We start from the raw sequence: 25,923 nt of genomic DNA on the forward strand, positions 1-25,923 counted from the left end.
AAACCGTTACAAAACGCAGTAATGTAAGTTATCAGACAAAGAAAATTACATAGTATTCACTAAATGAAAAAATCACAAATTTTGCCATAAAAAAGTAATAAAATCAAATGAAAATTATCACAAAAATTGTTGGCGATTAAAGTGAGCAAATTTAATTGCTAAAAAATATGTGAAAATTGTCTAAATATCAAATAAAATTTCAAATAAAAAATGGAAAAAACAAAGAAAGTGCCAAACCCTTTTTTCCAACACAGTATGTTAAAGAATCATAAAATAAATTGGCTAATATAAATGCCAACAACAACAACAACAAATAAAAGGTGTGGTTTTTGTAAATTAATAAGAAAACTAGTGCTTCGAAGTTTGAAATGTTTATAAATATATTACAATTAAATAATAATTTCAAATGGATATTAAAAGCAATTTTTTTCATGGTTATGTAAATGGGTGAAAATTTTTTCCAAAATACCAGTGGCGACCTCTAGGAAAATAGTGAAAATTTTTTAAGTATCTATACCTGGAGCCGAAGATATGGAGTCTGCGTTTATCACACGCAATGATAACAAAAAAAATATATGTATATAAACACAATAAACCATAATAACAAACCAAAATATTGAATATAAAAACACTTGTTATTAAACTATGCCACCCACTTGACACAGTAACTAAGAAGATGGGGGAGAAAGAGAGTAGATTTTTGTTTACAAACATTACAACAGATGAGAGTGCACATGAGATGATGATTACGATGCTTGTTTAGAATTTGCAGAACAAAACAAAAGATGCTAACAGCGAAGGGAGATGAGAATTACAAAAATATTTACATTTCGAAAGAGAAAATTCAAATGACCTACTTTAACAACAAAGCCGGTTTTTAAGTTTTCATTATACACATTCCTTTGTTCTCTCAAAATTTCTCTGTTGATAATAGATGAATGAGAGGTCTTAATTAGTTTTTTTGATATAAGAGATGATTGAAAAGTACCAATAGCTTGTTAGTCACATTTAAGGATATAGTATAACGACATGTACGGTAGTTTAAGGACACTGAACCGAATAAATAATACTTTAAGAATGATGCATTTTATTTTTAAAATTTTTAGAATACTGATAAACTTTAGAAATTCAATGAAAGTCGGAAAATGGATTTTTCTAAGTTTCTTAATTAAGAGATAAAAAATCCAATGTACGCTAAATGAGTTATTGGGGATCAAATGTTACAAAATGTTAGAAATATATCACTTATTGTGTTTCCTACGACTTCAGATGTCATAACATTTCTATTGACAACTACATCTACATATCCGCTGACCACTTTTATTGCATATCATTATTTATTTTAAATCTATAGTGCGTTAGGGGTTTTTACGTAATTACATTAAATATATACATATATGTATTAGGCGTCCGTTGTATTTTTGAAACCCTTGTTGAAAGTTTTTGGATCTATAATAATATTGACGAACATATTTTGTTAAAATTCCAACTCCATTAACGACATATCTGTGACTAAAACATTAATTTTTGGTGACATTTTCTATAGAACAAAAATTGTTCAATAGATTTCTAATCTGACTTTAGTATACAAGATTCTAGAGGATATATATATGTATGTTAAAAGACTCATATATTAATTTGACAGAATTTGGATGCACTAATAATAAAAGTGCTGTTAGGAAAATGCAATTAAAAAATTTTTCACCTTACAAAGGTTTTACTTATCATCACCTTCGAATTTATTTAAAATCCACCAAACAAATGTTTCATATATAACTTGTATAATGACAAATTTCTAATGTTCTATAGTTACAGATTTAAAGTATCATCACATCTAAAGGGTTAATGATAGAGTTTTTTTCACAATTTTTTTTTTTCAAAAAAAGCATTTTTGATGATTCACAAAAAAATATATGAAATATAATAAAAAAATCATGCTTATTCACATTGGTAATTCCTAAAAAAAAAAAAACAATTATAAAAGCATAATTTCCTACTAATGCAAAAAATATCGCTCAAAATCAGTGGTTTCGCCTGAGATATGCAGATGAAGGAGTTGAAATTTTTAGAACTTTTTTAAGTTGTAATATCACAAAAACAGGAAATACGTAGTTTGTATTTAAAACGAATGTTTAACCTTTTTCAATAGGCTTCGACCTTGCACACAAGGTTTACATGGTCAGCCAGGAGGATAGACAGACGGACATGTCTTAATCAACTCAAAAAGTAATTCTTGAAATATAATAAAAAAATCATGCTTATTCACATTGGTAATTCCTAAAAAAAAAAAACAATTATAAAAGCATAATTTCCTACTAATGCAAAAAATATCGCTCAAAATCAGTGGTTTCGCCTGAGATATGCAGATGAAGGAGTTGAAATTTTTAGAACTTTTTTAAGTTGTAATATCACAAAAACAGGAAATACGTAGTTTGTATTTAAAACGAATGTTTAACCTTTTTCAATAGGCTTCGACCTTGCACACAAGGTTTACATGGTCAGCCAGGAGGATAGACAGACGGACATGTCTTAATCAACTCAAAAAGTAATTCTTGGTCGATCGGTATACTTTAAGCTAGATGTAGAACCAATATTTTTGTACGTTACAAACATTAGCACATACGCGTAATATGTCCATGTATATGAGCGACCAGCCAGCCGGACATGTCTTAATCAACTCAGAAAGTGATTCTGGGTCGATTGGTTACAAAAATTATCATAAAAAATGAGATAAACATAAAGGGACGTATACAATTTAAATGGCAGATTAACAAAAATGGGTACAAAGGTTAAAATTAGTATTATATAAAATGACACTATAATCCAACCCGTACTCCTTGAAATTAAAAAATTTCCAACAAAAGGAAACAACCCTAATTCCCATACATGTATGTTAAGCTATTTTATTATCTGCAATGTGAGTAGTAAATTATATGGATCATGCTTTGCATACTTCCTTTCATGTTCTTAAATAACTTGCTTGCCTCAGGCTCACGCAACCACTTGTTGCAACTCATCGTTGTTAGTATTGTAGTTACAGTTTCGTTTCCGTTTTCATGTCAATTAAGTTACCTTTGTTAATTCATTAGAAAGGATAGAATTGTAAGTTAGTGTATAGTATGTAGGCTTTTCTTCTAACGTGCATATTTAACGTGTAGATTTAAAATTGAAAACACTTAAGTATTTGTGTTGAAATGAATCACTTTGCTTGTTTAATGGCCAATTAGCATGTTAGTAATCTATATGTCTACATTATGAATTGTTTTGATACGTCAAGTTAAAATACGATTTGTTGGCAAATAAATGGGTGTGATGTAGGAATGTAAGAAAAACGATAATTTGTCAATTAATTATTGTGAGAAAAACAATCAAGCATTTTAAAAGTTAAACAAGTAATTTTGCAATTAGTAATGAAAGTTAATGTTATTTCCCGAGGGGCATCTTATATAAGGAGTAGAGTCAATTGTGGACCGGTTCTTATAAAATTTGTTAGAGAGATTTTGACCCATAAGAAACTTTCTTATGCTAAGTTTCAACTTAACTTAACTCCCAATTTTAAGCCAGCATTGGACATTTTTTGGAGGGAACCTTATATGAGGAGTAGGGTCAATTGTAAACCGATCCTAGTAAAATTGATTTTTGCTCATAAGAAACAAACTTAGGTAGAATTTCAGTGTCAGTCTCTGATTTTTAAGCTTGTGTTAGGCGTACCCCCGAATAGGGCTTGTAAATATTGTAATCACACTACAGGTCGCAATTTTGGAGATAATTCAATGAAATTTGGCACATGATCTTCTATTGTACCGTAGACGAAATCTATTCAAAATGTTTAACATCGGTTCAATTTTTCACCTAGCCTCCATACAACTGAACCCCCAAATAGAGCCTGTAAACTTTGTATTTTGGAGATTATGCAATGAAATTTGCACATGATCTTTTATGATAATGTAGACGAAGCCGTTTGAAAATAGTTGACATCGGCACATGCTCTTCTATTGTACCGTAGACGAAATCTATTCAAAATGGTTAACATCGGTTCAATTTTTCACCTAGCCTCCATACAACTGAACCCCCAAATAGAGCTTGTAAATTTTGAAAAATTTTAACAGACGAGCGAACGGGCATGAATAGATCGTCTAAGAATTTAATTAGGACCCAGAAAATATATACTTTTGTGGGTATATGACCAATATTTCTATTCGATTTAAAAAACTTATTTTGATTATTTTTAATTTGTTTTGACTAGAAGTACAAAATATATAACATATTTTTTTGTACTGATTTTTTAGGCTATTTCCAAAAATAATGTCATTTTAAATGAAAGATAAAATAAAATCTAAACAAAAATACTAACAAAAAATTAAAAAAAAATGGTTACTACCACAACGAATAATAATAATCATTCGAATAATAACGAAGAATTTGAAATCGATCAAGATGATGGTATGCAGGATTTGGGATTACCGGTATCCGTGCAGACATTTCTATGGCGACAAATAGCGCCCTTCATAAGACCCAAATTGGGTAAACTACATGAAGCCAGTTGCATGGTAAGTTAAATGATCCTATTATTTTATGATTTATAACTTTTTTTTAACAAAAACAAAACTGTAAAATGCTGCAAATATGAATGCTAAACGATTAAACATTTTTAAAATAAACAAAAAATGCTAAAGGTATTTTAAAGTGATTAAAAAGATTGTGTAAATACATAAATAAATATTAAACAAAAGTGTGCTGTAAATAAGGCTATTAAATGTTAAACAAAAAAATTTAATAAAATACTCTAAAAATGTTTTGTGTTCAAAATAGTGTGTGTAATTTAACAAAAAACAGAAAAAAACTCTTTATAATCAATTTGAAAAAAATCAATACAAAAATTGGACTTAAATTTAGAGATATTCAAAAATTAAAATTTCAAATTGAATTATAAATATTATAGTTTTATTTCAATATTTTTTTAAATATTCTTGATATAAATACTATTCTATGTCTCTTTCTTTTGTCTGCATTTATTTTTTATATTTGTATTTCTTCTCTGTACTTTTATATTTATTTATATTTCTTAAACAAAACTATATAAATGCGCTTAAACAAAATTAACAATTTACTATTCAAAAACCAAACCAAATATATAATTTTGAATATATCTATCACATTGACACTTTTTTTAATATGTACTAAATAATTTATGAAACAAAAACGAACAAAATAAATGAATTAAATAAACATTTCTTGTGTCTGTCTTAACATTGATGTAGTTTTGTCAACATGCACCGGGACACCATGTAAGTTGCCATTTATGCGGTAGAATTTTTTTTGTTACCAAAATGAATGAGTTCCTAGAATGACACTATCCTCCTACACCCCCCAGCCATAACTTAATTTTTAAGTTGTAGTCAAATAATTTTTTTATTAATATTTAATCTCATTTAATGCGTTATTATTAAACTCTTCATTTATTATGCAAAATTTAAAAATAACCCAAAAGCTTTTAGATAATATACTAAATATAGTACAAAAAACTAGATTAGATTACTAATTTGGCAAACACATATACATTTTATTTTCTTGACTAATTAGCTTTTAAATATTTTAAACATAAATTTTTGGATATTTGAGAAGAAACAAAGAAAAGTTCTAAATTCGGATATGCTGAATTCTTACATATTTATGCCCTACACCACTATAGTGGGGAGGCTATTATGAGTTTGTGCTAACACCCACAAATATTGATCCCACACTTGTGTTTATAAAAAATCGACTTTTTAAGAGACCGGTTTCTTCTTTAAAAAATACTAATATTTAGTTGAAAGTGGACATTTTGTGAAATATTATGAATTGCTGTAATAGATATTTGAACTTTTAAGTATAGATATGTACAGCTATATATCATAAGAAAGCTTTATGAAGTTGCAATTGATTAGTTAGGTATATGTAGCATTTCTAGTCCGTAAAACGACTTTTATGGGCATATTTATAGGTATATAAACTCCAAAATAATTTAAAAAATTCTAAAATGGAGCAAACCAAACCGGGGTTTCTGTTAACCGGTTTATAAACACTATCCTACATCCACTTTTAAGTATACCAATCAACTCAGAATCACTTTCTGAGTCTATTTAGCTATGTCTATCCATCTGTCTGTAAGTCTACGTAAAGCTGTGCACACGATACAGGTTGCAATTTTTAAGATAATTTGTTGAAATTTGGCACATACACTTTTTTGACCTAAGAACGAAAATGGTTCAAATCGGTCCATTATTTCCCATACAACCGTACCCCCGAATATGACTTTTGAACTTAAAATTATGTTAAATTTTCTATTATGTAAAAAAATTCGGCAAAACTTAGTTTTATTGAAGTTTAAATGAAACTGCTGGTTTTTATACTGATCGGGCTCCATTGGACTAAAGTCCTTACACAAACTCCCCTTCAGAAAATGTCTTGAAAGTCAGAATTAACTTATAAACAATAATAACACCATTTAATTCTTCATAAATAACTCTGAAGTAGACGTAAATTCATCTACCAAAATTTATTAGGATATGTCCATATTTATCTCTACCCCCATATGAGCCCTTTATAAAAAAAATTTTTTGCTTCTGTAAGATTTCAAAAATAAAAGGGTTGCTTTTGTTTTAGATGTGGATATCTGTGAAATTAATTGAAATTACTTAAAAAATTTACTTTGTACCAAAAGAAAATATAGGTATATGTAATTAAATTTACCATAATGAAACCATAATAGATGAATATTGCTCACTTTTGAGAGAATGTTTAAAGAAAATGGCAAAATTGTTACGATTGTACTTTTTTGATACTACGTATTTGATGTTCAAAAGTATAGTGGATCCCCCGAGTCTTTTCGGATACTCTAAAAGTATATTCAGTATTTATATATAATTCTTAAAAATCCATTAACTAAATTTACCAGTATTAAAAACCAAACTGAATGTTTATTTACCCAATAAGTAGGCAAGTAAAGCGTAAGTGGTTGATGAATATCGACTAATATCGACTAGGGCTGGAACCACAAACTAATTCCTTATTGGACACACGCTATAGAAAAGTAATTTTACCAGAATTAAAAATATATACTTTTAAGGACGACTTATTTAGAAGTAGGTACCCAGCAAAAATTCTGGAATTTTTGATAATGGTATGTAGTTATTTCATACATTACTTGAGTGTTCATTATCATCCACATTATTTCATTTAGTTGAATAGGTTATTACTGTTAAAGAACAAAGCAATTTGGATTTGTTATAGCCGAATTGTTTGTGGCATTCATTTCAAAATATCATTCATTTATATTTTCTTGTAAAAAGCCGTTCTGGAGTTCGAAGCAAAGAAAACAACTGAATGCCTCGGTGTAAACCCCGGCTGAGGATTTTTTTTTTATTTTTTGCTTTCTACATACAAAGTCGGCCCAAAATAACTAGATTTCACATAACATATTTGTAGGTTTATTTGTAACAAAATAATCATTTATTAATTTGTTTTAAGGTTATTTGAACCTCGTCGTACAAAAATAATTAGTTATTCACCCCAAGAGTAATGAGTTTTCATGTGATTCCACGATTACTTTCTATCTTACTAGGTAATGGCAGTTTTTTCTGGGAATGTGCAGCATAAACGCAATACTGCTCATTTATCGTCGATATTTGTACGCAATTATAAACATGAAAGATAAATTTCTTAATATATCCTGTATAGGGTCTAGGGCCAAATGTAGCCTGGTCATTAGGAATCGTAATATTAAAACATTTTAAATTGCATTGCGACTGCTTTAAATTTAATTTATTTGCAAAGTACAATATCGGGGTAATATTTGAATTGGATCTATGAGAAACAATTTATTCCGTTCCATTGGCAAGAAACGTTGTCGAATAAGTTTCCGTATTAGAAGGTCATTTTGATATCGAAATTAGGCTAAAAGTTTATAGATTTCTTCTTCGCTATCGAATGCCAATAACAATAAGTTTAATATAATAATTTTGCTATGAACTTAACATAATATTAAAATAAGTATTTTTTGGAATACCTGTAACTTGATATTTGACGTCTTTGAGTTTTTTTGCAATCCAGTATATAATTAAACAAATATGCAGCTAATTCACTTTAATTTAATTATTATTCAATGTAAATATATTATTATTTAATTTTTTTGTAGTTGTAAAAGTATGTAAAATAAATTGCTTAATTTGCTTATTTTTATGTTCAATGTTAAATAGATTTTTAAATATTTAAATTTATGTTTAGTATTTAGTAAATCCTTATATGCAAGAACCTAAATAATTTCATTATTATTGCACAACTAATCAAAATAAATAATCAATTAATCTAAATTTCAAAAACGCCCATTATACACAATAAAGGAATCTAAAGAAGCCTGCAAGGTAACTACAATTTACATGTAATTAAATAAGAAATTATTTTAATGAAATTTACTTTGAATTTTAGTCATTTGAAAAAGTTCTAGTCCAAAATATACAATTTGGTTTATCCCCACCATTGACTAAGGCCTTGGGTGCCATACCCAGATGGCGTTTATTACAAGCTGCCTTGCCACATGTCATGCATTGTGTGGCGGCCTTATTGCATAATCGTGTGAAAGATATGCAGGCCATAGGTCAGGTTGAAACAAAATTGCTATATACCATGCAATGGATTATATTATATGCGGCCGAGGAATGTGCAGATGATGATGGTCAAGATGAACTTTTGGTTGATGGCGAATCAAAGGGAAAATCAATGGATCAGTACTTATTTTCGGTGCCCACAATAACGGTTAGTTTACAGTGATTAATTCTTTGTTTATATAAATAACGCATTTTATTTTGCTTTAGTTATTTGTTTACTTGTTTGCCCCAATTATACACCATTTGAAAGAATCGGATTTTCAAAATTTCCGCTTAGAAAATGGTATAAAATTGTGGCAAGGAATGTGGGATAATAGAGCACCAGGAGCACCTTGTTTTACAGCTCCAGTTAAGCCTAAAGCCAGAAATTTATTATGTGCTCCTACACCAAAAGGATCAACAGATGTATTTTCGGGACGTAAGTTACACTTAAATGCTTAATTTACTTTTATCACGAAATAAACTATTTACTGCAGGCAAACAATCCCTTAGTATTGATGCCATGTCACCAAAAGTTGATTCACCTCAAAGTGGCATTTCAGATCATACCACCCGTCAAGACGAAGAGGTAAATTATGACTTTTTTAAATCCCAAATACTCTATATATGTATATTTAAATTGGTGTTTTTTAATCAGTGTTGTTATTTATGATTTTTTTAAACCTTAATAAATGTTTTAGAGCTCTTGGGTGTCATCGCCCAAAGAATTTGCCTTTCCCGAAACTATACCCGAAGAAGCTTCCAGTGTTGAAGATGAGCGTGTTGTTATTTTTCGTTTACCTTCTGCTTCCCATTTATTGGACAATTCATTTTTTACTGTAATTTTTTGCTATATAATATTTTGCATTTTAGATGCTTAAATTAACCCCCAATATCATTTTAACATATTCACTATTAGGCCGATGCCAGTCTTTTGACACAACAACCGCAAAGCCGTCGTGGCAGTCATCAATCGATTCACTCTCGAGATAAAGATAAGCCTTCAACGAAATTTGAATTTGAACAACAAGAATTAATGAGAGGTGCTTCGATGAAGGAAAAACGCAGCGCTTCAATGGAAAGAGAAACCGATTCGAATAGATCGGAAAGTGTTAAGGCTGATGTGTCTGCAGCAACATTTCTCGATGTAGCAGTTATGCGTTGTCTTTTCATATCACATTGGCAGGAAGAGGGTATTTTTTGGAGTCTACAGTATATGTATAATAGGTATGATCAGTGATCATAAAGATTACACAAATTTTGTTTAATCTCACTCAAAAATTCAGTTCATAAATTAATAAATTTTATATATTTTCTTAATTACAGATTAAGTGAAATTGGTGAAGAATCTTCAATTACCATTAATCAACCACGAAAACGTTCCAATTCCCTACCTATACCACAAATTGAAATATCTTTGTATCAAGGCCCCAACAGCAACAATCGAGACAGCCCTAGTAGTTCAATAAACAAAGATTACATCGAAATTCCCGAACCATCTATAACGGCTTGTTTAGTCGGTAATATTAAAAGTTTTTATAAATGAAACATTTTTTTATGTAACAAAAATTTATTTATTTTTTTTTATTTGACTTTAGAAGAATCCAGTCCTACAGCCGAAAGACGTGGAAGTGAAAAGAAGAAACGTGTTAAGATGTCCGATTTGAGGGCATTTGTTGAAACGAAAATGTTTTCGAAATCGGAAAAAAATTTGGAAAAAGTAGGGCTAGATACAGTTTCAGCTAATGGCAAGAGACCACTGCAACATGCAGTAAGATTGTTTTTCTAAAGACAAAACCTTTAAGTGTTTTAGCTTTACACTTGTATTTAATTAATGATTGCGATAATTGTTTTTTCACACCCACTTTAAAAAAATATATTAAAAATTAAAAATCTTTCACTTATCACTATCGTTAAACCGTTAATGAAGCGTAATCATACATAATCTCAATATTTGTATTACAATAATTCAATCATATCATTTTACTTGTAAAAGTTGCATATGTTTCTTGTTCAGTGTTCTTAGACTTTAACTTATTATAAAAAAAATATTAAATGTTGAATGTTTTAATTATTAGAGGTATTCATATTTAGTTGTATATATATACACCTAAATTGTCTATTAAGCAGCTTAAAGTGAATACCTCTTTTAATATAGATAATTTTCTTTTCACATTAATATTTACTTAGAACATTTTACTATCACTAGGAATTGCATCGTAGTTTGGATACTGGCGAAAAGAAATTATCACGTTCGGCTTCCATGATTACCCGGGAACCAGCCAGTAATTTAATAAAAGGCAAATCTATGCCTAGTTTAAGGTATGTATATTTTTAATTAATTTTAATTTCTATATGTTCTTTAATTTCTTTTATAATTTAACACACAACACAATCTAAACATTACTTCAGTACTACTACTATTATTTACATATATGTTCGCCATCAAAAATATCGAAATCTTTTGTTTGGAAAGGTTTTGTAAAAACAAAAGACCCATAAATTAATAAATCGCTCAATGGTAAAATGTTCAATTTAATAATAATTTTGATTTGGAAACTTTTTGTATAAATTTGAAAAATGTTTAAGAAGCATATATTTTATCTTTATCTACATCAAGGACCGATTGTTTTCGGCATATAGTAGCTTTGTTTTCAGTCTACTTCAGTTCGATAGTTTAATGGTACTCACAACTAATTTAGACTAAAACTGTTCGTATATTTGAATGTTTATCGGTTAATAAGTTTTCGTCTTTAATAGAATATAGGTTTTCAAAACCCTAAAGATTTTTTACATTGTTACTATATTTGAATGTGCTTCTAAACGACTATTGACTAATGATAAGTTTTTGTCTTTAATAGAATATAGGTTTTCAAACATAAACGCATTGTATATCGAAATATAGTGTATATATAGGGCATATATAGGGCACTGTTACACTTTATGTGTAACAACAAAAATACCAAAAATATGATTCTTGTAGATTCACTTTGGTCCCTAAATGTTAAGTTTCATATTTCTATTCAATATTATAGAAAATTCGAAAAGTACTATTTGAAGACAAATAAAATTCAAAAAATTTCACTTTTATAAATTTTCATTCAATAAGAACTATGATTATGTTTCTCTTCTAAACTCAGGAAATTCAAATAGTTACATAGGAAAAGTACCTTTTGAAGACCGAAAAAGTAGCAAGGAGTCACCTCTTAGGGATTCTCATCTGTCATTTTATGTTGCTATGTTCAATATCAAAGAAAATAGAAAAAAGTATATTTGATAAGTAAAAAGTACCAAACATTCCCTCTAATAGATTAATTATTCAATCTACATAAAAATTATTAAAATTCAAAAAATTCTATTTGAATGATGAAAAAGTGGAATAAATTCTACTTTTAGGGAAATTTCTAATAAAAAGAGTACAATTTTTACCCGTTTCGCATAGGAATAAATTTTTTCGAAAATAAAGTTCATAACATATTCCTGTTTAAATTTATATATCACGTTTTAAATCTGCACGAATTTTTTCAAAAAAAATTTTCAGAAAGTACCAAAATCACCTTTGTTGCACATTTTAAAGCCTAAAAAGTACGAATTTCGAAAAAGTACCAGACAATTAGAATTTTTCTTCTATCACTAATATTGTATAGTATAATCAAGAAAAACAGTTTTACCCGTTTTTTCCTTTTCTACTCCCAAATACGTCTAGGATTAGCCGTTTGTGCTGTGTGATAAAGAATCAGTCAGTCAGTAACGCTACTCTTTTATAGATTATCCATGAGATAAACATTAATAAACGTTTTCTTAATAGATCTTTAATATCCTCACATACAACACTACACTATACACTAACAGAGTAACTATGCAAACTAAAATTCGATTTGTATTTCTAAAACTACGCTATTATCTTTTAAAATCTTCTCTTACTATATGTTGCTTTAAAACAAATACCAGCTGTCTACTTGATAGCGGGTGAGTTGTGTTCTTCAAGTTTCTAAATGTTGAAAAATTATTCAAATTAATCAGCAATTGTTTACAATAAACAATAATTTAAAACACTAAAATTAATTGAACACTTAAATGTATATATAGTACAAAAAAATATAATAATATTAAAGAGGAACAGTAAAAACTGTTTGCTAAATAATATTAAAAAAATCAGCAAAATTGGTTGAGCATTAATAGAAAATCAGATTTTACTGTTCATTATTGGAAACAAATAGTTAATGCAATGCAAACAATAATAATAATAATAATAATAATAATAATAATATAAAAATATATTTAAATACAAATATACTACTATATATTTTTACATAATACATTCTTTTAATATTTACTCAAATTTTCTCGCTTTCATATTTGCACTTTCTATATTATGCTTAAATTTCCGTTTCATTTCAACTATATATAAATAAAATAATCACTTGCTTTTCTGTAATTTATTAATTTAAACAAATGCTTTAAAATTACAGCAAACTATTTTAGAAACAAAAAAAATTATCATTGTGCACCATCATGTCATTTTTAACTAATTTTTTTATCTATATTCCCTTTACGGAATATTGAAATATTAAAGATTTTACAGATATGTAGAACCACCAAAAGTTATGAGGTCTTCACAGTCGTCTGGTCAAAGAACAACATTTTATCCTAGAAATCCCATAATAACAGTAACGGAACATACGCCTACACCCTCACCAGATTATTTGAAAAGACAGGTGAGTAATGATAGCAATTGTTTTCCAACAAAGTATATAATATATATTTTTTTACTTAAGGGTTCTATTGATTCGCAATTGGATGCCTTAAGCAATGGTGGCAGTATTGGCGGTTTAGGTGGTAATGGTATTAATGGCAGTATGGCTGGTGTAGCCGCTACTTGTAGCATGGGTTCACGCATACGTGGTCAAATGCTGAGATCCCATACAGATTCTCACATTGATTATACCGGAGTCGATGAATCGGAGGCTCCCGGTTCCTCTTTTTATATAACAAGAGATGGAGGCATAGATTATGAAATTATATTGTTAGCAGTCTTGAATGTATTTAAAAGAGACTTGACAGTTGTTTCTCTGAGAGTTTTAGAAGCTGGTCTAAATATTTGTGAGCTCTTGCTGGAAATGGGTGTTTTAAAATTGGGTGAACATGCCCATGAAATTTCGATGGGTATTATAAAGAGAGCATTACAAGTACTAGGATGTCCAAATGGCTGCAATGACGGTATGTTTTTTTACACAAAATAATTAATTTAATCAAAAATATACATTTGGATCTTAAATGCATTTTGAATAAAAAGTCATTCAAGTATTAAATTGAAATTGTCAATGGATGAATTTTTTATAATTTCAGGCGTACGTGGACCACCAGCTGATTTTTTAAGAAATCAATGTCAAAAAATACTCTCACGTCTTTTACGTCATGCTAGTCAACGTACAAAACGTTATTTACAGGAAATGGTAAAGACCGCTCCCCTACAAGAGCTGGTTGACTTTTTCCATGCTTTTTGTGCATTTTGTGTGGATCCAAGTTCATTACTTTCACCCCTAAGTAAGTATTTTAAATCTAGTTTAGTATTTGATATTGTTAAATAAATTAACAAAAAAATAGGAAATTATTAATAAAAAATAGAATTGTTTAGATTAGTTTAGCATTTAACGAGGCCTTAAATGTAGGTGCACAACAATATTGAATAAATTCTGAATTGGTATTTCTAAATCCATTTAATTAAATCCCCTTTAAAAATAAACTATTTGATTATACAAAAATTTTTGCATGTAATCAAAATTTTTGTTCAAAAAATAAATTAATGCTTTTTAGAGCTACATAAATGTACATAATTTTATAAAAAAAATGCAATAATAAGCACACATAAATAAATCATATTTACGATTAAAAACAATAAAATATAATTTTTGGCTAGCATGCTTACACGCTTCCAAAATTTTCAGTTCTTATTTTCATATAAAATACACTGAAATAAATAGCATGTAATTTTGTTTAATTGCAATATTTTCCTTATAATTTTTCTAAACATCTTTCGTTTTTGATTTGTTTCGACCCTCCTCTTTTTAACTATATATAAAAAAAAACACTGTCCGTTTACGCATCTGTTTGTTCTGAAACCACCTACACACACTATGTCTCTGTCTGTTGTCTGTTTTGAAAATTTTTTGAAATAAAAAATCACAAACCCCTCAAAAATATCAAAAACAAAACAATAAAACTAGCTCATAAGCGCACGAGTGCCTTTAAAAATCTTAACTCGGATCTTGGCAATGGTGTATCATCATCAGGCGGACAAGGTGGTTACTCGACAAACTTTAGTGGCGGCCTAAGCGGTGGTCCTGAAGCTCAAGTAATAGCAGCAGTATTTAAGCCATTGGTAACACGTTTCGTAAATGCCTCCAAGGATCTGAAGACAGTGGAAAATGTGGCTTTATATGGAGATATACGGCAGTTAGTTACATATGTAAAGGGAGCACATGGTGGACCGTTTCGTTTGGTGGCTTTAAGTGGAATTTTGGCAGTAACACCACGACCTCACAAGAAAGGTCCAGCGGCACAGACAACACGTGTGATTCGGTAAGGATGTGAAATATATTGTATATTATATACGATAGAGGCCATATTTTCTTCCAAATTCTAGACATATTCCCCAAGCCGAGGTGGCGCAAAGCATACAAAACGATGATAATCGCTCCCAAAGACGTTTGCTGTTGAAAAAACGCAGCACTTCATCGGCTTGTGCAGTGGTAAGTTTAATAAACTCACTATGCCATATATAACGTTTTATATTTTATTCTTTCCAACAGAGTTTACTTGAAACTGAACCTTGTGATGAGCATTATAAAACTAGTCAATCACCTTTAAGTAATTTTCGTCGACGTACCACTGGTGTACGTCCCACCTTAACACCTAGACATAGTGAACGTCAACTGTTATCAGACTCAACATCAAGCTCAGAACGCAATTCATTGGGACGTTTAAGTGGTTTAGTACGTTGGTTCAAAGGCGCTCCAAAAGAAGGTTCGTCTATTGACCTAGAAATTGGTTCCTTAAATCCGGAAATGTCCACAACTTTTGTAAGGCATCCATCGTTAAAAATACAAAGAGGAAGATCTAGTGATGGTATAGGTCGTTCGATACAAAGAGCTAAACGTAGAGTTGAAAGAAGATTAAATCGTTTTGGGGGCATAGTGAAGGGCAAGAAAAAACAGGGTGGCATAGAAGAAACTGCAGACTACAGTCGTCGCAGTTCATCCGATATGTGTGATGGACCAAGGGAATCAGAAGTGGTTGTCCTAAAGGAGAGAAAACTAATACCCTTGGAACCCGTTAGATTAGGTATGTTACGTTTATCTTTCTTGTTGGAAACCTGTGCACCAGGAACATTTCCGGATCCACAATTAGTGGCAGCTGTTTTAGACTTGGTAAGTTAATATATTTTGAATTGTACAGTATGTGGAATGGACTTCTTATATAATTATATTTATAGCCTCAAGCACCTTTAGTTACTCGTGCAACATTTTTATTGGAATGTGCTCATTTCGTTCATTTATGTAACAAAGGTCAATGGCCCGCCTGGATGAAGCAGAATATAGCTGGTTATCGACCATCAGGTGCCAATATAAGTGCTAATCAAATCAAACAACAAATGAGCACGACCAGCACTAGACGTACTCATATATTACAGAGGGCCGCTGGTAAAATGTTTCACCAGGTAGGGAATTAAAGATATATAATAAAAATATCAATTTTACAAAAAATAGGAATTATTGTTCTCAAAATTGTAAACAAAAATGTACTTCTACTTTTTCATTTCGAACGAGCTTCAAAATAAGGTTTCAAAAGATGAATGACCTACCTGTACTTATGTATCTAGGGCGAATATTAATAATGCTTTAGTTATGGTTCCGTTCTTCATATATGAACAGTTTTTTCTATACCTAACACAAATATAGTCAGATGCGGCTTTAAATTTATATATTTGCCAACGTTCAACAGGGGATTCCGATCGCTGTTATTTTAATGAATTATTATTTTAATTATTCATTTTCTTCAACACCTCTTTGAATCGTTTTTAATATACAATATACATCATGTAATAGCATTCGGCCTTAGCTGAGTATCGAACCCATGATTCAGTGACTGTTGGTTGTAAGCACAACACTCTGTGCTACAACTTGAATTTCTACATCATGATAAAGTTGCCAAATAAACAATATGTTACACAATTTAAAACTAAAAATAGATTCGCAACTTATACATGTCATTTGAACTCATATTATAACTGCGATATGAAGACATTAAAGTAAATTTTATTTTTACAGTGGGCTGAAATGTTAGGTGCTCGCCTAGAAGAAATTCTTTTCACCGAACGTCTACAATATGAGGCTGTTAATGCCAGTTTAACCGATCCCGAGAAACAACGAGAACTTTTACAACAAGATGAAGAAGAGGATTTCTTAGATGAAGCCTCTGTTAATCCCCATGGCAACGATTGTCCACACGCTTTGAAATTAATAGCTTGTGTATTACTTTTCGAAATTACGGCCTTTTTACGCGATATTTATGTGACTCTGCCAAAGGCATCGAAATTGTTACATAAAGATAAGCCAGCTCCTTGGGATAAAGTCTATAGGGAAGCAAATCGTCGATGGTCTATGGCATTGAGCTCCATGGGACATTCGCAAACTTCAGCACAGAGTTTACAATCCATTGCTGCGGGAAATGATGTAACAGTTGGCCAAACAGAAAGAAAAATATCTTTTGTTTTGCACGAACCAGATAATGAGTCCGAAAACAGCAGTAATACTACATTGACCAAAGAAGGCGAAGAAGGTAAAAAATAATTTTAATATGTTAAATGAATACTATAGTTTTGTTTTTAGCTCGCCGACCTATTGCCTCTGCTGTGAGACCATTTTTATCACGTCGTGGCACCGCCACCACAACCGGTGGATCGTTTAAGCGCAGATCATTGAAACTAAGACGCAACACTAAAGATGGTAAAGATATGGAAGCTGATTGTAAGTATTAACGTTAAATAAAAGTAAAAAAAAAAATCAATTTGATCGTACAAATTTCAGTTAAACGTGTAGATTCTATACAATCAAGACGTAAAGTATCTTCCTTGTCGGATCGTAGCGATACATCTGAACAAGGTGTTGCTAGTGGTGGCGAAGAAGATCATGGCTCGCCGGGTATACTCAGTGATGATCAACAACCTGAATCTCCAACAGACTCAAACGAAACCGATGATACCGCAAAAAATATGCCTTGGTTAAAGGCTGTTATCGATTTGATTGGAAGTTATAATTACTATTGCAGTCATAAGGGTTACTGTCATCCCTATTGCTATAAGAGACATATGCGTGCATGTACACGTTTAGTTAAAGCCACTAGAAAGGTATGTAGACGTAATTTGTTCAACCCTCTACTAAGCAGATTTTGTAATGGAAAATATGTGTTTAATTATGACTCATTATCACGAAATGTATAGTGTTTGTTTTCTGATAACGATCAAAATTAATTAAAAACATTTAAGTAATACTTTGAAATTAGAGAGACTAATAGGAGGTTTCTTTTATAACCTTTTACGCGGCAGCTTGGCTGTGCGCCTCTTTAGCTCAGTGGTAGAGCACTGGTCTCGTAAACCAGGGGTCGTGAGTTCAAACCTCACAGGAGGCAACAGATTTTTTTTTAAATATATATATATATATATATATATATAATATATATATATAATATATATATATATATATATATATATATATATATATATATATATATATATATATATATATATATATATATTATATATATATATATATATATATATATATATATAATATATATATATATATATTATATATATATATATATATATATATATATATATATATATATATATTTTTCTACAAATTTCTAACTGTGTTTCTGGGTTCAAATCTCATTGGGAGCATAAATATATTTTTTAATTATTGTTTTAATTCTTATTAAGTTTTATATTTTAAAATTTTATAAAATTCCGATATTATGGGATTCTAACTAATATTTGTCGATTAGGGAAAAATATTTTTTGTTAAGTATGTATTTAACTATATGAACTTTTACCAAAAATGCTAAAAATAGCTTTTAGTTTCGTCATTACGACCTTTTGGATACACTAATTGACGTGCTATATATAGAAGTTATATCATAAAAGCTCTTTTCATATCAACTGCTAATTATGAAATGTTATATAAAAAGCTTTTTATACTTTAATACGTAGAGAAACCACATATATATAAATTTAGCTTTTTAATATATTGGTATTACTACGATATTTTTACCATTTAAATTTTTGCAACTAAGGGCGAGTTTTTCTGATAAAGATAATCTTCATTATTTGGTTAAACTTGGTTTAATATATGTTTCCTGTTTTTCAGTTATCAGTAAAGTTACATATTATCTGAGTGTAATTGGTCAATTAAACTCAAGTTATAAGTGAGAAAACACAATTAATAAAAACAATAAAACAATGATTTCGGAAGAACAAAAACTTAATATTTTAAGTAAATTGCAATTTTCTGATTTGTTTTGTTTTATTTATTATTGTTTTAAATGTTTATTTAACATTTTTCCAAAATTTTCCATTTTACAAAAGTATTGTTTGCAAAAAATAGCTGTTCATTGTTTATGTTTTTGAGTGAAATGTTGGCAATACTAACAAAGTTAACTGAGCTTAAATCTAAATCTGAAAAACACAATCATCGGTTAAAGTCCGCCTAAATTTGTTCCGAGTTTAATCTAACAGCAAGTTAAGCCTAGTTTAACTGAGGAGTAAGAAACCCGCCCTAATTGAGGCATTGACCGCAAGTTTCCTATCTATATATTTCTTTATGCTTAAAGCTTTCAAAAACATATAAAAAGTTTTTTAAACTAAATTTAAATGAAATTTTACTAAACAAAGAAATTTTATTCAGTGTGTGATCTGCCTATTTAAACTGAATTTTTTATGCAAGTTCAAGATCCATGAATTAATAAATGAAATATTTGTATAATACATAATCAGGCCAATTATGATCAATAATTACCCGTGAGTTTATTCCCTTTTACATGCTTTATGTAAAGGAGAGTGAACAAACTTCCCGGGAATTTATTATTCTGAAAAGGCCTGAATAATTACACAGTAAAAACTTTCGTTACCAAGTGGTAATGCTTTTGGAGGAAAGTACTTACAACAAACGCTTACACATAATTAGAAAAAGTATATCACGTTAGTAGTCAGACTTTATTGGATTACTTCTATGTAATCCAGCCGATATATAGTAGTAATCGGTTTAAGTATATAAAACCGATTCTAGAAAAATATTTAAAATTACACACAGGAAGAAAAATCACATTCAATTCTTACTTTTTTGGGTAGAAACAAATACTTTCAATAGAAAAAGATACACTATAGCATAATAGAAGAAAATATTTTACAGGAACCCATCCCGTAACAGTCACTTAATAAATTACACACTTCTTTTAAGGTTTATGGTGAAGAGTTTGGTTTTACTTTCGATTCGGATCATCCTAATTTGGAACCAACTGTTATATCATCGGCAAAAGTTCATCAACAACGACCCAGATCGGCACGTAAGGTTTCCGAACAAAGTTCAACACAAACATCGCCATCTAAACGTAAAGATAGTCTGTCGCGTAAAGATCGTATTAGTGACGATCCTGACTTAGAAATGGCAGAAAAATTAGCTAAAGCTTTTCGACAAGAAAAAGAGAAGAAAGAACAAGAAGAACCACCTATGTTGAAATTTTTACGTTTCCATATACGAAATCTTTTTCATTTTCCTTTTGCCACAATGTTAAAAGGTGCTGTTATCTTAACAGAAGAAATGGTTATAGAGGCAATGCCGGCAGCATGGGAATTATTGTTAGAACCTAATCAGGATACGGCTTCATCAAGTGCTGCAGTATTTTTAATGGGTTCAGTTAAGGCACAAAATTATGCCTTTGATATTATGCAAAGAGCTTTAAAAAATAAAGATCCGGATGTGCGAATTGGAGCTATACAAAGGTGATATAATCTTATTATTACATCTCTGTTTTTTATTTAATTTGCCTTCATTTTTAGATATTTAATTTTGTGGAAAAACCGTTTCCATGTCTGGCCTCGTATGGAAGAAAATGCCCATGATGTTACTTTCAAAGTACCACCAGGTGGCATAGAATTTACATTGCCTTCTCCGAAAATAGGCATAGAAAGTCTACCAGTTGTGGATCCGCCATGGATGCCTGTGCAACAAACAAAAGATATGGATGTTACACTTAATCAAGATCGTCACGTAGGTTACAAAGGTAAAGCGGAACAACTTTACATGACTTAAAAACAAATTTCAATTACAGCCTTTTCTAGTTACCGCCACCAAAAGTCGTAAAATGCAACAAACTGAAGCAATACGTAATGCCTTGCGTCAGCAGAGAGATAAACAAAGAGCCGAACGCCACAGTTTCTTAATTACTACTATACCGATTAGTCAACAAGCTTCCCATGAACCGGGCATGGAGCATGAAGATCATGAGGGTGAAGAAGAAATCGACGGTACGCGTATATCTTCACATTTACATCATGCCCATTCTTTGTTTCCATCGGTATTGTGTTCTTCCGTTATGCAAATTGTTGGCTGTCTGGACGATGCTGCTATTGGCACCGATGGCAATGCAGTATATGAAGTTGCCTACCAAGTAATATGGGTTTGTCTGGTAGAGGAATCGGCTTTATTTTTACGTTATGTTTTTGAGAGACTAACCAGAGATCGTCAAGATCAAATGTTTAAACTATTAAGACATCTTATTCGTTTTGTGCCCAGATTACCGCAACAAGCTGCATTTGCTTTATATAACTCTATTATTGGTTATATAATGTTCTATGTAAGATCTTCCAATGATTTGAAGCAGGAAGTAAGTATAAAGCAAGTTTTCTATAACTTCAAGTATTTTGAGTAAACAAATGTGTTCGTTTAGCTTGTTGGTTCGGCTTTGTCCGTATTGTGGATGGTTGTTCATAGTGTGCATGGCATAATGTTCAAGGACTTGAAGCAAATTTTACGTAAAGAACAATGTGATGCCTCAATTTTATTAACTGCTAATGTCCCAGCAGCTAAGAAAATTGTTGTACATGGGCCAACTGATGACGATTGTAATATACCATCTCAATTTCCTGTTCAAGAGGATACTTTATTCTGTCAACTACTAAAGGAGGCCTTAGATTATTATCCAGTGGATGAAAAGAATATAAATAATTATTGTTTGGTGGATTACAAAAGCAGTAAGTAAAGAATTTTTAATTTGAATTCAGAGAAATATAATTTTTGGTTTTTCTTAGACAAAATTTTAAATCCCAATTGGTATATACGGGATTTATATTTCTTTAAAAGATCACAATATCCCGAAGTACGTTTAGTACTACTGAAACCCGACGAATCTTTTTTGGCATTACAAAAACAAGAGTTAACAAAAAAATTTGTAGAGATTGGAAAAGTCCACTTAACTTGGGCTATTTTAAAAAATGTCGATATGGTAGTGCAAAGAGTAGTATTTTTGCATGAGGAACTTATGAAGTTGCCTTCATTTCCTCGAAAAGCTCTTGAAGTTGATTTGGATTTACATCAAGGAGGAGAATATGGAAAAGTACTACTGGGATTGGATGTGTTACATAAATTTATGTGGGTTCGTTTGATAGCTCGCATGTTTGAGGCAATGGCCGGCAACTTTGCTTACTCAGCTGATATACAACTGTTTTTAAATGTTTTGTCTGGGGCAGCGTTCCTACACGCAGAAGATTCATGCATCATGCGTTATGTAATGGCAACTTATATTAACGCCGCCTTTAATTTTAAAAATATATTCTCCACTAACGGTTACTTCATGATTATGCCCACATTGTTGCAAATATATTCGTTGCATCAAACTAACAAGTTGATTACTACAACAATAGAATATGCAGTTAAACAATTTTACTTGCTGAACCGCAAGCCTTTTATTTTACAAATGTTTGGTTCCGTATCGGCCATATTGGATACAGATGAAGATGGTACTTATGGTGAAGCTCATAAGGTATTTATCTTCAAGTAATAAACTAAACTTTATATTTAAATGTTTATTTTTCAGGTACAATCCAGTTGCTTATTTAATCTTTTATTAAGTTTAGAGGATCCATCTCCGGATCCTTTGAATATTGCCGAATTGGTAAAAGAACCTAAACCTTTGAAAGCAATCGATTTTTGTTATCACGATGAAGATGGCGATGTTACAGTATTGGATTGTATAACTCTTTGTGTAATGGTTGTATCCTATTCTGCAGAAAGTACTAGGGGTTATCAAATGTTGGTTAGTATTTACTAATATTGAAATCATTAAACACACTTATTGTGAACTCAAAACCTGGTATTTCAGATTATCCTAGAGGCAATATTACCTTGCTATCTTCAACAAATACAATCCCCCAGCTATATTCCTCTACAAGGGAAATCCGAACGTGATATTATCTTGCAATTAGCTGTGGCCATACGTACTATGGTTCATAATTGCGAGGGTTTAGCTAAGAGCTATAACGGTCCCTATCGTAATAGCCCTGAACATAAAGGTTCCTCACAACGAAACTGCAGTCGTGGGCCTCCTTGTTCACCAGGACTTGATTTCGAAGAGGAATCTCATTCAAAATATATAACTGACCCACGCACCAAAAATGTTATGGATTCAGGAGAAGATTCAGAAATGATACGAACAGAATATCGTAGACCCAGAGATGTTTTGCTTTCAGTGGTGGGAGATTTTTTAAGTAAATCAACGACACGTTTGCAGGAACTCTCCAAGAAATTGCCGAAAGATGAAAGCAAAGCAACTGAAGTTTTAGATGCCAAATGTCATATTAGATTGGCCGATATAGCACATTCCCTACTCAAAGTTTCCCCTTATGATCCAGAATCCATGGCCTGTCGTGGCCTACAAAGATATATGCAAGCAGTTTTACCCCGGGCCGAATGGTCCAACGATACTTTACGTAATGCCCTAGTTACCATTCTAAGAAGAATCGATAAAGTTTTCCTTAAAATATCCAAGAAGCCTTCTATACGTCGTAATACCGATTGGGAAGCTGCCGCTGGGTTATTGAAAGGTATTCATGAAACCATTGTAAGGCACCCCTATGTTTTGCATTGGCAACAAATGAAGACCTTGATTGGTACTGTGCAAAATCTTATTGTTAATGAACCGGGTTCCTCAGCCCCTGAGGGTGTATCAAGTGCAGGTGCAGCTCTTATGTCTCAGAATCCGCCGGCCTTCTTCTGCTCCACAGTAGTGCGTTTGGTAGCATTACAAGTTGTCAGTCCAGTAGATTGTTTTTCTTTAGTTCAAATTTGTGGCGGTAGTGCAGAGTTTGCCACCCAGGAGAAGGCCGAAGGATATCTAATGCATTTGATAATGCCCTTGTGCTTGAAAGTGTGTTCGGGACGTGGTGTTTCCGATGTGGGGGAATTAAAAATGACCGATGTAAGTTATTTACTTACTGCAGTACTTAATGCAATGAGTCCACCAGCCGGCAGAACCGGACAAGCTGTTTCCCAAATAAATCGAGTTGGTGGTGACCTGAGAACTGGTTCTTTAACTTTTACCGGTAGTAGGGATGCTAAAAGACCTGCCAGAATTGCTGGTTCTTTGTATCAAGCGGCATTCCTAGCTTTAAGAATTGTTTGTATATGTTTTGAGAATCGTTTATCTACTGAATGGCCAAGGATTGTAAGAGTTATGAGAGATTTAGGCCGACGAAACGAAGCAGCACCCGATTTATGGAGTTTTCTAGAGTTTGTGGTAACACACCGAACTCCTTTGTATATAGTGTTGATGCCATTTATTTTGCACAAGGTAAGAACAATTACGAAAGTGTTCCTGCTTTAAGCTAAATAATCGTATTATTTGAAGATTTCGCAACCCCCAATTGGTGACCATGAAAGACACATGCAATTTATTATTAGGGAGCGATTGAGAGGTACGCCACCACAAGGAGGTATTAAGTCTAAAGGGGCATTATTGCTAGAATTAGCTAGAGAACTTAAGGACTTACGGGATGAACTTGAAGAAAAGCGTTATGGTAAGAGGAATTCGTTTATAAATCTAAACAAATAATTAAATATTATTTTTTAGATCGTGAAAGTTCTGACATGAAGAAGAGTGATACACCAGCTGCAGCAAGTGGAACAGATGGTCATAACAAATCCCAACAAAGACCTTCATTAATTTCAATATTTACAGGAACCACCACGGGTCAAGCAACACACTCACATATTTCAGCGGTACCTATTGATTCGAGAAGCGGTTCCGGTGGCATTTGTACACCAAGTGACACACTCTCCCAACAAACTCTACACCCACCTAGAGAATCTTTATCTAGCAGCTCCACAGGGCGTGATCATCATACAACAAGTGAAAGTCAGAGTGGTGAACACGCTGCTGGATCAGCACCAACATTAATGGGGGCGTCAGGATCAGGTGGTGTGGTATCAAGTCAAGGAACAAGTTCAGCTACAATTGCTACTGCTTTACCCTCAGGGATTACATCACAACTTTCGCATTCACAAAGTTTACAGCAGGCACCATTTAAGGCTCAACCCCCCAAATTACGCTTTGTGTCCTCAGTGGAATTTAGACACTCTTCTGGAGAGACTTCAACCACACCGCTCTCTCCGGAAAGTCCAGCTGAAGATAGTTCTGGTGACCATACAAGATCTCGTTTGCAAAGATCAAAGGCAGCCAGCAGAAAAACATTCCGTTTGAGGCGAAATCTAAGATCCATGGAGCCACCCAGTATAGTAAGTTTCCAATATAATTTATATTTTAAAATGAGTTCATGTAAAATTACTACAATTATAGGTAACTGCTTTGCCACAGGAAGAACATCCTAAGCCTATAGGTGAAATATCCTGGGATTCAGTTTCACAAACCTCTTCGACATCGGGCTACCGTGATACCAACAGCTTGCAGACAGGACTACTATCGCCTGACGGATCCCTTGGAGGAATGACATTGGGACGCTCACCTTCACAACATTCCTTATTAATGGTTTATGAGGGACAAGATGAAGACACGCTTATATAACAATCACAGTTTAACCCCGAAAACTAGTGACATTAAGTAGCAATTTCTATGCACAGTTATTGAGAACGAGAAGAAATAGCCATGATAGGGATTTTGTAGACTGAATTAAAGGATAATGTACTTATGTACTAATGGATAGCTTAACCACAAATATTTTAGAGAT

General features: G+C 31.6%; 1 protein-coding gene and 1 non-coding gene across 18 annotated transcripts; both read left to right on the plus strand.

Moving 5' to 3' along the window:
- Positions 1 to 25,828, plus strand: LOC111683563 (protein unc-80 homolog). Of its 17 annotated transcripts, none has more exons than XM_046948867.1 (33): positions 1 to 320; positions 4,290 to 4,550; positions 5,262 to 5,288; positions 8,382 to 8,402; positions 8,467 to 8,793; positions 8,853 to 9,063; positions 9,122 to 9,213; positions 9,326 to 9,463; positions 9,544 to 9,851; positions 9,951 to 10,144; positions 10,223 to 10,395; positions 10,834 to 10,946; positions 12,576 to 12,593; positions 13,201 to 13,342; positions 13,403 to 13,844; positions 13,974 to 14,171; positions 14,852 to 15,206; positions 15,271 to 15,376; positions 15,437 to 16,054; positions 16,120 to 16,344; positions 16,955 to 17,465; positions 17,516 to 17,653; positions 17,714 to 18,033; positions 20,144 to 20,685; positions 20,743 to 20,953; positions 21,015 to 21,569; positions 21,633 to 21,936; positions 21,994 to 22,724; positions 22,779 to 22,997; positions 23,064 to 24,530; positions 24,588 to 24,756; positions 24,810 to 25,474; positions 25,536 to 25,828. In XM_046948867.1, exons 2-33 carry the CDS (start codon positions 4,371 to 4,373, stop codon positions 25,758 to 25,760), a joined length of 9,945 nt encoding a protein of 3,314 aa, XP_046804823.1. In that variant the 5' UTR covers positions 1 to 320; positions 4,290 to 4,370; the 3' UTR covers positions 25,761 to 25,828. The 17 variants fall into 17 exon arrangements, with proteins under 17 accessions (XP_046804823.1, XP_046804824.1, XP_046804822.1 ...); XM_046948868.1 differs by having other exon boundaries at positions 10,226 to 10,395; positions 20,743 to 20,966; positions 21,025 to 21,569; XM_046948866.1 differs by having other exon boundaries at positions 2 to 320; positions 20,743 to 20,966; positions 21,025 to 21,569.
- On the plus strand, positions 18,243 to 18,314 carry Trnat-cgu. Its single transcript has one exon. It is a non-coding gene; the product is annotated as a tRNA-Thr (tRNA).
- Positions 25,829 to 25,923: the final 95 nt, after the last annotated feature.

The sequence above is a fragment of the Lucilia cuprina genome, chromosome 4, assembly GCF_022045245.1.
Source record: "Lucilia cuprina isolate Lc7/37 chromosome 4, ASM2204524v1, whole genome shotgun sequence".
Classification (NCBI taxonomy): Eukaryota; Metazoa; Arthropoda; class Insecta; order Diptera; family Calliphoridae; genus Lucilia; species Lucilia cuprina.

What these genes read in the sequence shown, in the direction of transcription:
- LOC111683563 (XM_046948866.1), top strand. Translation starts at nt 4,371, where the DNA reads ATGGTTACTACCACAACGAATAATAATAATCATTCGAATAATAACGAA. An exon ending in AACATGCACCGGGACACCAT is followed by an intron (nt 5,289 to 8,381) that starts GTAAGTTGCCAT and finishes TACACAATAAAG; the next exon opens with GAATCTAAAGAAGCCTGCAA. An exon ending in TCCAAATGGCTGCAATGACG is followed by an intron (nt 13,845 to 13,973) that starts GTATGTTTTTTT and finishes TTATAATTTCAG; the next exon opens with GCGTACGTGGACCACCAGCT.